The 13,171-nt window shown below is 31.7% G+C and overlaps 1 protein-coding gene across 1 annotated transcript; it reads right to left on the bottom strand.

Annotated features, from left to right (window-relative positions):
* Positions 1–3,528: 3,528 nt before the first annotated feature.
* Positions 3,529–6,015, bottom strand: LOC132642624 (auxin-responsive protein IAA14-like). The gene is made up of 5 exons (XM_060359718.1): positions 5,624–6,015; positions 4,927–5,159; positions 4,072–4,207; positions 3,879–3,940; positions 3,529–3,748 (listed from the first exon to the last, which is right to left on the bottom strand). The coding sequence occupies exons 1-5, from the start codon at positions 5,839–5,841 to the stop codon at positions 3,711–3,713; spliced, it is 687 nt and encodes a 228-aa protein (XP_060215701.1). The 5' UTR covers positions 5,842–6,015; the 3' UTR covers positions 3,529–3,710.
* Positions 6,016–13,171: the final 7,156 nt, after the last annotated feature.

Raw genomic sequence — 13,171 nt, 5'->3', positions numbered from 1 at the left:
GCTTTTTCTAGACAATTCTATCCCACGGTAACCGGAATTTTAGCCTACTTAGCGGAAATAGCTAGAGTTTTACAAGAGTATAAATATAAACCCGGTTATCAAGCGGCTATTTTTGAAATGATAATCAAATTTAAGAAGTATTTTTTTCCCATCCCAACTTTGTTTATATTGGGTTCTCTTTTAAATCCTTGTTTAAAAGTGTCTTATACTAAAGCATTGGTTGGTCAAATTTATACATTTTTAGAAATTGAAGAGGGAGTTCAACAATCTTTAGCTGAAGCCGAACTCGCTATTGATGACGAGTTTAGAAAAGTTTTTACTCATTATTCTAATTTGGAAGAACGTGCTACACCCGTTGCTCCACGCCCTACTACTTCTCAAAGTAGCAAAAAGGGCTTGTCGGGTTTGTCGCATTTAAAAGTTTTACATTCACTGCCAACTTCTTCTTGTAGTGCAAACTTTGATGAATATAACTTTTATTTGATGCAGCCAAATGTGGATATCAAGGAACTGGATGAATTGGACGTCTTAACATGGTGGAATAAGTACAAGGCTAGTCATCTGATACTCTCAAGAATGACTCGAGATATGCTTACGGTTCAAGTATCAACCGTGACTTCGGAGAGCGCATTTAGCCAAGGAAGACAGCAAATTGGAGACCATAGACATTCATTTTCTGGCTTTAGCTTGCAAGTACTAGTGTGCATTCGCGATTGGATTAGATCGGAGCAACGCAACCAAAACTTAGAAGCGGAGGAAGGCGAAGAGGAAGAAATTGAAGATTTGATAGCAAGTGGACCGGACCAAATGGAAGACTTTGAAGATATCTCCATGGCCGAATATGATATGAGGGAAATTAACGAAATGATTGAGAATTGGTGATTTTATTATTCTACTATTTTTTTACAACTCATGTATTATTTGCAAGTTAAAAAAAAACTACAACTTGCAAATAAATGTTATCCAAGAATGAATAAAATATATGGCTCATTGAGCTTTCTTCTATTTACTTGTTTTCATATTTTTACTTATATTAAGTTAGGAATATACCTAAAATATACTAAGAATATACTTATGATATACATCTACTTAAATTTAAAACTAGAAAGTTATATACTTGAAAAATAACTAAAATATACTAAGAATATACTTATAATATATAGTATACATATAACTTAAACATATATATATATATATATATATATATATATATATATATATATATATATATATATATATATATATATATATTAAGTTATATAACCTAAGTATATTGATATATATATAAGTATATTCTTACTATATTTTAAGTATATGTATATATATATATATATACACACGTATATACGAATTTATAAACTTAGAAAAAAATTAAGCTATAAATAACTTAAGTTATAATATATAAGTTATAAGTATATATAGTATACTTAAACATATATATATATATATATATATATATATATATATATATATATATATATATATATATATATATATATATATATATAACTTAAACATTACTATATTATATAAGAGCAAATGTGAGGACTTTTGTAGTCCTCACAATAATTTCCCAATTTTTTAAAAACTTTTTAATTAATTACTTTTATGTCCTAATCTTATTTATTTAAGTCAATTTTTTTGTTTTTTGTTTTTAAAGTCTACTTTTCAAAAGCTATCGAACCTGGGGACTTTTGTAGTCCTCACAATAATTTTCAATTTTTTTTTAAAACTTTCTAATTAATTACTTTTAGGTCCTAATCTTATTTATTTAAGTCAATTTTTTTGTTTTTTGTTTTTAAAGTTTACTTTTCAAAAGCTATCGAACCTCCTACCTCATTTTTCACGTTCTTTGATTTTCTGATTGGTGCTCGATATCCGCATTTGAGCCCAATTAATCCAGATAATTCACACTGTATCGCGCCTATTCGGGGGGAGCGCTTCCTCCAAAGATTTTTTTCCATATCCATGTTCGAACCCCTAATCCCTAATTAAGAGAGGAGCAGCTCCATCCGCTGCACAAGTTAAATTATGTATTTGTTTTAAAAGTTCATTAACTATGTATATATTATTTATTTAGAACTAAATAACTTCAGAAAATTAGGATCCATAAGTTATAATGTCAAATTCTGGCTCCAAATTTGATTTGAATTAAATAATTTCATCAAAATGGAAGTTAAAATATTAAAGGAGTGGAATGAAAATTTGGCTTTCATATAACTACCCACTTGTGGGACTACAATGGGTATATGGTTGTTATTGTATACTTGTACTAACACAAATTATATTTCTTTAGTTAAAATGTCTACTTTTATATCTTGAGTTTGGGCCCGGGCTTAGCACGGGCCTCATATAACTAGTATATATATATATAAGTTATATAACCTAAGTATATTGATATATATAAATATATTCTTACTATATTTTAGGTATATGTAGTATAACACTATAACTTAAGCATATAACTTAATATATATATATATATATATATATATATATATATGCTGTATTGCTGACTTGCTGTTAGCCTGTTAGTCAGTAAATATTTAAACTTTACTTATAAACTTATATAACATATGTAAATATACCTACAATATACTAATAAATACTATAATATATATATAATTAAAAAAATAAAAAAAAAGGTTTTGGACTGTTTGAACCTGACCGGTTCCGGTTTTTTAATCGGAAACCGGCCGGTTCCGATTTTTTAACCGGTTACTGGTCCGGTCCGGTTTGAACCGGTTGACGGGTTTACCGGAGAGTATTCTTACCGCTAATACGCAATCATTACAAATTCGGATAATCCTTGTACTTAGAAAAGCATTCTAACCAAGCCAAGCAGTTATAAACCTTGAGCGCCTTGCCAAAGGCATCAGCTGCTTGTTTAGTTTTTATTCTTGGGACATGCATTGTATCACATTACCTAATCACTCAATAAGTCTTTTTTGTTTGTGAAATTATAATATTAAGTCAATTCAGGCCGTATATTTTAACTGGAAAATTACCCACAAATTGATTTGTTCACCGTTAAAAATCTCCATAAAAAAGGCGCATGTACCCTCCACAGTCCACACTACCAAATTCAAACCCATGCATTAAAAGCCTGGATTTTTTAATTTTTAATTTTTAATTTAAAAAAAAAATGAAATTTAAGGCCTGGAGTTCCATCCCTTACATGTACCAACCAAATTAAAATTATTTAAATGTATTGGAAATTGCACTAAACTAAACAAAACATTAAATAATTGGCTAGGAAAGGGAATCCCCATCAACATGCACATGGCCGTGTTTCCTCAAAACCCAGACTTCATGATAATATAAAATACGTATTAATTATAGATATAAAAGGATGAATAAATTAAAATAATCAAAATACATGATACGAAAAATTTTGGTTACCAGAAAAGAAAAAAACAGCATTAAACTGAAACAATAAAACACTCAACAACTAAGACAGCAAGGACAAGAAGAACAACCAAACAGGACCAAGAACAAAGAAAAAAGTAAAAAGAAAATTGAGGGACATAATTAAACAAAGCTCATTAGTAATAAACAAGCCAGATCTGTTTATTGCTTCTTGTCCATTACAAATGCCAAAGATCTTTTTCTTGAATTATCTATATATACTACTATCACATACAGACAGACACATGGAAATTAATTAACAGCTGCTTCATCAACATTTTTGAGTCTGCTGAACCAATATTTCAGCTCCTGCTCTTGCATTTCTCCATGGCTCTTGGCGCTGAAATTCAAGAAAACAGTAATTAATTAGGGATAATTTGGAAAATACTTCACCCAATCTCAAATATTAGCCATTTTGATAAATTAAATTTATATTTGCTTAATTGAAACTTCAAAGGTAAAACTCATACCAAGTCCAATGGCTTCTGATCCTTTCATTATGCGTAAACGCTTGCATGAATCAACAAACATCCTGAATGAAATCATAATTTCACAGAAATTAGCCATAGTTATAGTTCGATTAATTAATTTCCCAGTTAATATATTTTTATTCATTAGTAAGGTAATATAATAAGGAGATAATAATGATAAAATTTCACTTACTCCCAAGGTACATCTCCCACGAGCATCCAGTCCCCATCCTTATCTTCATAGGTAGGTACATAGTCAGAACTGTTGAGCAGATCCATCAATTTCCTTTCATTCATAAAATCTATCATTCCTTCGGCCCCATAATTACCTGCATATATTAATATATTATAAATAACCCATAATTAAATTAACAAGTGGAGTTATTATTATAACAAACGTTTATAGTAAAATATATCATACACTAACATCGAGACACTATGTATTTAAAAGCTAGTCTGTATCACCGATATGATCATGATTCTAAGATCTAACTTTTTTTGAAAACTTGTAGTCTAGTAATTAGTGGACATCAAGAGAGAATCTGCTGTGATTTCTCTGTAATTATTAATAATTTTTTTGGGTCAATTGTCTGTAATTACTTTTCGTCAGATATGACATTTTCTTGAAAAAGTTTACATGCGTTTAGGACGTAGTCATCAGAACTTTTCATTATAATATCTCTAGATGGAAGAATTCAAGAAAGGAATGAGCTTGATAAGCTGATATTATCCCCACCCAATATCATGAATCCATTTTAGTTTCATTTTAGAAGTAAAATGCTCTCTATTAAACGCAATTTTATTCTTTTGACTCTAATCTAATGTCTCTGATTAAATCGTGAAGGGATAACTTACCAAATCTTTAGTGGTTAAAGATTTTTTTTAGTACTGTATCAGTATATTTTATACAGTAAATGTTAAAACATGTGGTATTATTGTCGGTATAATTCTTAACCTAGTGATATTGAATAACTATACACTGTCACTGCACATGGACTAATTAATTTGACTCTTTGAAATTATAGAAAATTATGAAGGAGTTACATACCCATAGTAAAGGAGCTGAACATGTTGGCCAAAGAATCAGAGAGTTGTTGGTAACTTCTGTACATCTTCAAATCTACCTTACGAAGATAAGGTGCACCATCCATGGACACCTTCACAAATGCTACGCTGCTACTGCTTCCTCCCTTGTCACTTTTTTCTTTATTATTGTTGTCTTTTTGAGCCATTACATTCTTTCTGAAAGATCTCACTGGTGGCCAACCCACCACTTGAGCCCTGCAATTTTCCAAAAGAAATTAGATTTCAGCATACTCTCATGTGTTTAATAAGATGGAATTCATTTTAATTTTCATAGAAATTGTGTTTGTTTTTTGATGTTTGATTGGTGAGTTAAAATATTTTTCCACTACCAAAAATAAAACCCGAATTGGTAAGGAAATTTTGTCGCTAAATAGTCTGTAGCAAATGAGTTAGCGATGGAATTTTGGTGTTTAGGAATATAACTTGTCCGTCGTTAATTCATGTTTTGTTGTAGTGCCTGTTGTTTAAATTCTATTTGTCTTTCTTACCTTTTTAATCTGTTTTAAAGAACAAATCACTTTTCTATATTTAGTAAGTCTACTCACCTTTAGTTAAAGCTAACAATATTAAAGCCCTTCTTTATATTTTTAAATTTCGTATTCAGTGAAAAAATAAAACGGAGAGTCTTATGTAAAGGGAAGAAAATAGAAGAGACTCACTTAGATGGTGGCTTGACTGAGTCCTTGATGCAAGAAGTTTCCTTTGGAGAATTGTTCATCTTTTGATCCTTTGTGGCAGGAGAATCAGTGAACTGAAGGTTGAGTTTGAGATCAACAGTCTCAGAAAACCCTCTTTTCTTAATATTCTGATCTCTTAATAATTCTCCACCACCAGGCAGCCCCAAACATAGTTCAGTTTCCTTGAGATTCAAGCCCATTTTCCAGGCCAAAACAACCTCTTTATCTTGATTATAATATAATGGCCGCTTCTTTTTCTTCTTCTCCTATACAAATGATACTATTTGGCTATGGGAATTGAATAGAGAGAGAGATTCGCTCACACAAAGCTGGAATAATGTAGTGCTAGCAAATAAGGGGAGCATGTATGAGGATTTATGTGCATATATACCAAATGTTTCAATTTTGCTATAAAGTCCAACGTATGGCCTGGTGCCACGTGGACATACGTAGTATGTTGATCATCTTGGGATCAGAAAGCATGTTACGAAAAGAGGCAAAAAATTTTGACTTATACTACTGGTAAATGGTAATTGTTTTGCTTTATAGTAGGTGAATTGTTTTATTAAAAAACAGGAAAAAAAAAGAGTTGTTTTATGTTTCAGTTTCATAACCTCAAAGTAGTAGGTTAAAAGTGGTCCTTAAACATAATGAGAAAAAATGACAAAAATGATCCTTATTTTGAGGTAGGTTCAAAGTAGTCGTTAAACATACTCTCAACAATTTCTTTGGTCCTTTAAATTTGTTAAAAATGAACATTTTCGGCCTCCGTTAAATATTTTAACAAACTATGTTTGTTAGATTCGAAGGGAATAGTGAAAAGAAAATATTTAATCAGAATCTTCACTAAAGGCTCATTAAACCTAGAAATCGCAACACAAAAATTTGCATAAACACAAAAAACATACAGAATGTAGCAGACGTTATACCTCAAAAATTTGCACCCAAACTCTAAAAAGTAGACTAGAATAGAAGAAACTGAAAAAGTCGCATTTCCAAATGTGGGTTCTCAATCTAGCGGATCAAGTTTGTTAAATATTTATGGAATCAAAAGTCCTCACTTTTGACAAATTTAGGGATTAAAACTGCTCATAAGTATATTTAAGGGACTACTTTGAATCTATCCCAAATATAATAGATCATTTTTGTTATTTTCTAGATCTTATAGTATAGAGATTCTTTTAGACTATAGAGGAATAAATTTAAACTCATCGGAAAAACTTTAATTATTTTAGATTACGGATTTTTCTTTTGCAAGGCATATGTAAATATTACTAATTATTATGATGCCCTAATGATTTGTCTTTATTTATTATATTCTCTTAAATTATGACAAGCAGATGGGGAATATATTAAATTTAAGTTATTTTAAATAATGAAAATAACAAAAAGGACTAGGACGGGCAATGCAATGATTAAGGTAACAACGAACCTGAAGTGAGTAGTGGTCCAAGAAAGAGCCGTGATCAATCAACTCGCCGATGTAAAATATTGACATAAGCTAATAAGAGAGTATTATCTTATTCAAATATATACCGATATATAGTTCCATTAATTCATGTAGGACTTGTTTATTATGTATTGTCACTTGCAAGTTGCAACTCTATCCATGTGTTTTCATGTGTTCCTTTTTCTTTTTCATCACAATCATCAACTGCGAATTTAGATAAGTTTTAATTTCGTAATGACACACTTAATGATCAAGAATGATGGATTCATAGGGAAAGCATCTGCTCGTTTTAAATTACATATTGAAAACAAATTCAAGATCTATAAAACCTATATCCTACTTAACGGTTTTTTTTCTTGGAGAAGTCCTTAAAAATTGTAAATAGAGATGAGGTCAAGAATCACAGAGTATAAGCTCAAGTATTTAGGAAAGTGTATATTCCCTTCAAGTTTAGCTGTATAGTCGCTAGGTTGAGAGATTAGAAAAATAATCCCAGCAATAAAATAATGCTGCAAAGTGTGGTTTGAATGGTATATGGGTGTAAAAGCGCACCCCGGCTCGGTCACGAGACCGGATACCTATCATGACCACGGGGCCTATACAACTGGCCTCCACTCCCACCAACTCAGATCACGTTTACAGATCTTGGTCAGTGTGTCGCGGCAAAGAAGCACGTTGTGCCACAGTCATGTCACATCACATGAACGTTAGGGTTGAAAAGTCTTGTTTTGGCTTATATAAGATAGCTTTAGGTAGAAGGAAGGGGGTATCTATTCTTATTTTGGCTCTCCCCATTTTTGTAACTCCATTATTGTTTTTTCTCTAAGGAGTAGTTACGGAATCATCATTTTCTTACCATTTTAGCTACTTGACTCTTATCATATTGTCTTTGTTATTTGTTAAGTTATACCACGATCTAAACTATTCTGGACCGTGCTCTCACAAAAAGTTCTCGGGAATGAATTCGACCTACTTGTCTTCAAACCCTAGAAATAAAAATCTCTAATTAATTTTTTGATTAAACCCGATTTCACTGGAAAACAAATGGTAAGAAAAATTAATCTTCGTATAAACAAAACAGCATTTAATAGGCCGTACAAAAAAAAAAAAAAGCCTCACATAGCATTATGAATTCCATTGAAATATTAATGAGCCAAAAAAAAACACACACACACGCACACACACGAGAGCCTCTCCATTGACCTATTGAATTAGGCTAGTCAATTTAAAGAGGTCTTTTAGCCTTTCTCTTATGTTTGTGGTGAATTGAGCAGGGCAAGCTCGTTTTGACAACTCTATTTTTTCTTTGACATGTAACTATAACTACGTATTATAGATTTGAACTTTAAACAATAATTATATTAAGTGAGAGTAAGACAATTTGATTTGGAAGACGGGATTGAATCTGTCATTTCAACTCAAGAGTATATATAAGTCAAAACACAAGCCAAACTAATCACACTAAATGAGATACAATATTGTTGTAACTAACTTCATAATTTTAACGGAAAAGACTCAAATATGCCATCCAATTATAAAAAATGGCGTATTTATGGCACTCGTCAATAATTTCGCTCATTTATGCCATCGAACTATAGGAAATGACTCATTTATGCCATCAAACTATAGGAAATGACTCATTCATGCCACTCATCAATAGTTTGACTCATTTATGTCATCGCCCGTTACCAAAATGACTCATCCATGCCATTTTTCATTAACGCCGGTTTTATAATACCAGATATGACACATGGCCTCCAATTAGAGGTCTACATCGTTTAATTAAACTAGCCCAATTTTAAATACCAAATTAATAAAAAATCCGACCCATACACCTTACCCACTCACAATCATAATCTGTTGGAGGCCACGTGTCATATATGATATTGTAAAACTAGTTTTAATGAAATATGGCATGGATGGGTCATTTTGATAACAGACGATGACATAAATGAGTCAAACTATTGATGAGTGGCATAAATGAGTCATCTTCTATAGTTCGATGGCATAAATGAGTCATTTCCTATAGTTCGATGTCATAAATGAGCCAACCTATTGACGAGTACATAAATGAACTATTTCTGATAGTTGGATTGCATATTTGAGCCTTTTCCGTAATTTTAATAGTAAATTCCTTTATTAAATTAATAAATAATTATATCGTCTATATAAGATATTCATCCGTTGTTTAAAAAGAAAAAAAAATCTTCTTCTCTAATTTTTTCCCTCTTCCTCTTTATTCAGTTATTTATGTTGTGCAAGTTGATAGGCGTTATACATTATTTTTCTCATTGCGTCACTTAAGGACAGTAAAGTGCACGTTTATACTAGAGTAACATCAATAGAAAGGTGAAACTATAGATAATTGAAGGGGAAAAAATGGTCAGCTCCAAATACACATAAATTACAGAGTGGGAATCCAATTTATTTTTCTACAAGCAGACAGACGCGGCATTCTGTCCCTTCAAATTCAATATTCATACCTGTCTAAATATTTGCATGAATCTTTATATATAATATTAATGGGTTCGGTTACATGTTGAAGGGAACATATCACTGAAACTAGCTTATGACTCTGCTCTAAATCTTATATATACCAACATAATTTATGTATGTAAGTTTCATAAAACAGTAAATATAGATATTTAATTTCATGAGCTTAAGTTGTATGCATTGATGATATAATTTTTTTTCTTAACATAATTAGGTTACTTAAAAGGTAATTACAAGTAAAATTTGAAACTTTTTGATTATGTTAAAAAGCATTTATGTTGCACTTTATTCAAAAGCTAAAAACATCAGATAATATGAACCAGACGGAGCAACATTTATTGATACTTAAACTAAAACGTAAGTAACATACTATAATTGGTAAAATTATACTAATAATATAAAATTCTAATTACATTGTAAACATATATGACTTAAATCCATATTTTATTAATTTGTATATAGGCGGTGGTGGTTGAGGAAAGGGGTACATGAGATTATTCTAGGAAGCTGCCTTTTCTTTAAGTTCATTTATACACACATGAAGGAATATTGATTCAAGAATTAATCATTTTATTTGATCTTGCAACTTAGAGAGAATATCACAGATACATGTTGTTATTTTTGACTAATAAGCAAACCAACTCCATATGGTTTTACATTGAAATGTTTTAAAAGAGAGAGAGAGAGAGCGCGCTTGATCAATCATTTAACGGTTTCTCACTTGAAGTTACTTAAATACTTTTGGCAAGATGTGAAAGTTAACTGATGCTCTGAATGAGTCAACGATAATTTCGAAGTTGACATGTCTCATCCAGTAGTATTTTATAGGCTTAAGGCTTATTCGATATTCTTAGCTACAAGAACTTTAATACAGGATGCAAAAAGTACTCTTGTTTATATATAAGAGTCAAATACTTAATATTTATAATTTCAATCTCAAGTACTTGATGAAATTCATATTTTTTCCCTTTGGTGGTACATTATATAATGATATGTCCCCATATTGCGTTTCACCATCTCCTAACAACGTCATGCTAGGACGTATGTAAAGAAGAATAAAAGTTTGACAATATTAAAGCAGCTTTGACACTGTCAAATTAAAAGAGATCTCATATATAATGCTTGCTAAACCAAAGAATATGATAACTCTGTGCTAATGTCATTACTTGTTTGTAGAAATACAGCGCGCTAACTACTATCTCTCAAGTCGCAATATAAATTTCTACTTCAGTACTTGGTACATGTTCTGTTTCCTAGTAAAGAGAAGTGAAGCATTTGGCCAAACACTCGGCCAGTAAAGAAATAAATGAATTTTGGGGCATGGTGGGGGAGAGAGCAGATGCAGAATCAGGATTTTCACTAAGAAAAGTCAGGTAAACACACGAATAAGTCAAGAAAAGTCAAAAGATGATATATATACGTGAAAAAGATTACCTAGATTTATACCGTATAATCTTCTAGCGAAGCAGTGTCAAATCAATTAGCACCCATTGGATAAGGGTAACTCCATCACGGGGTAGATATTGTTAGAAAATATTATTTTCTATTTAATATCTCAAAAATAAAATGATTATTTCTAAGATTTTTATTGGCTTTAATACAAAAGAAATATTTTTATTCTTTACCAGCCATGATCAAAAGTCATTAATCACCCCATCTTGATTGACCATTATTCTTCCTAATAACTATTGAATAGCTTTGGTGGCCGCTCTAACTTTATCATCCTAACGTTAACTTTAGCCATGACAATTAATCCATTAAAGAGTTTCCAATTTTCCTTGACAATTACCAACGAAACGTTACTGGCTATAGTCCCAACTCTTTCTCTTTCATAAGATGAAGATAATAATTCCTACTTTATTTTCTGGTGTTGGGTTTTATTTTGGTTAATCTTTGTTAAATTCTGGCTCTTAGTTTTGTAGTAGAAGAGTTTGTTGAATTCTGGGGGATACGCCATACCAGGTGAAATATCCTTAAGGACAGTGTCTTAATTGACATGCCTTAAGCTTTCAAGAATTTCCTGCAAGGTTCGTGATCAAGTATTTTCCGACAAGGCTCGTGATCAAGTATTTTCCGTAAGATTTCCAACAGATATACCCAACTTTTGAACTATACAAATTCGACTTTGAAATTCCACCACATTCAATTTGATTTATTGGGTTAAATTTTAAACATATATATATAATTTGAGCAAAGTTAAATTCCGATGAACCACCTACTTGTCCACTAAATCAGTCCTAAGAGAGGGTTACACCATGTTGTGTCAAAATTTCCCCTACGAGACACGTGAATATCAATCAGTATATAACTCATTGTAAGCTTTTTAGGGCATGGTGATGACTTAGAGACAGGTCACATCCCAAAGAGAAGGAAACATCCCTAACCCTAGATGTGCCTTTTGTTCAATCAACATCCCCTCCCCAACCCCATGCTCTCTTGTTTCTTTCTAACCTAACATAAAATGAGATTATTATGATCTTATGATCTGGACTCTTCCTAGCCACAATTTCATAACAAGCCATCATCCCAAGGGCCTCCCACAAATTATCCAGTCTCTTTGGAGTAGCTAGCATAGGAAGGGTCAAAATCACACAAGATTACAATTTCTTTTTTGCACATCCAACTTAGAAACCTAGCTAGCTAGATATCTCCCTCCTTATCTAGAAAATAAGAAGATGATCCACTACAAGCGCATATCACTACTAAAAAAAAGGGCGTTTTCGACCACATTTTTGGTCGAAAAAAAATCGACCACGCGCGGTCGAAAAATCAAGAATTTAATTTTTATTTTATTTTCAGTAGGATTTCGACCACACGGGGTCGATTTTTTAAAATGAAAATATAATTTCGACCACGTGTGGTCGAAATTAAATTTTGTATAAATAATAAATGGGAAACGTTTAAATTAAAAAAAAAAAAAAAAATTCGACCACAGGTGGTTGAAAATTGGACCACATTTGTATATACACATTTCGAACAGATCTGTTCACGCACACTTGACCACATCTGACCACATTTGTATTTTTTCTTTCTCTCTCTTTCCTCTCTCCCTTTCCTCTCTCTACCCACACACACCACCTCTCTCCCTCTCCTCTCTCTACCCACACCACCAGCCCACCGCCCCACCAGCCTAGACCCTCAACCCACCGCCTTCCGACCACCGCTAGTCCACCGTCGGCGACGCAGGTACGTTTTTTTTTTTCCAATGTCATGAACACTTACCAATGCATAATAATCTCATGTTATTAGCTACATTACCTTCTATATTTAGTAGATTTGATAACTTTATTTAGTGTTCAATATTTGTTTTAGGGTTTATTTTATGTTATTTTTTTTTTTTGGATTTTGAGTTGAAATTGAATGTTATTTTTTGGGCTGTTTTGGTCCCTTTTTTTGGGGTTATTTTGATTCTTTATTTATGTGCTATTTATTTATTTTGGTTCTTTATTTATGTGCTCTTTATTTATTTTGTTGCTCTTTATTTATTTTTTCTTTCCATTATGAAGTGCTAACATTATTGAGGCTACTGTGTACTTTAGCACGTATTGTTTTTCGCCCAATATTATATTTTTTGAAGTAATATCAAT

The sequence above is a fragment of the Lycium barbarum genome, chromosome 1 (assembly GCF_019175385.1).
Source record: "Lycium barbarum isolate Lr01 chromosome 1, ASM1917538v2, whole genome shotgun sequence".
Lineage (NCBI taxonomy): Eukaryota > Viridiplantae > Streptophyta > Magnoliopsida > Solanales > Solanaceae > Lycium > Lycium barbarum.
This window is presented reverse-complemented; position numbering and strand designations above follow the sequence as displayed.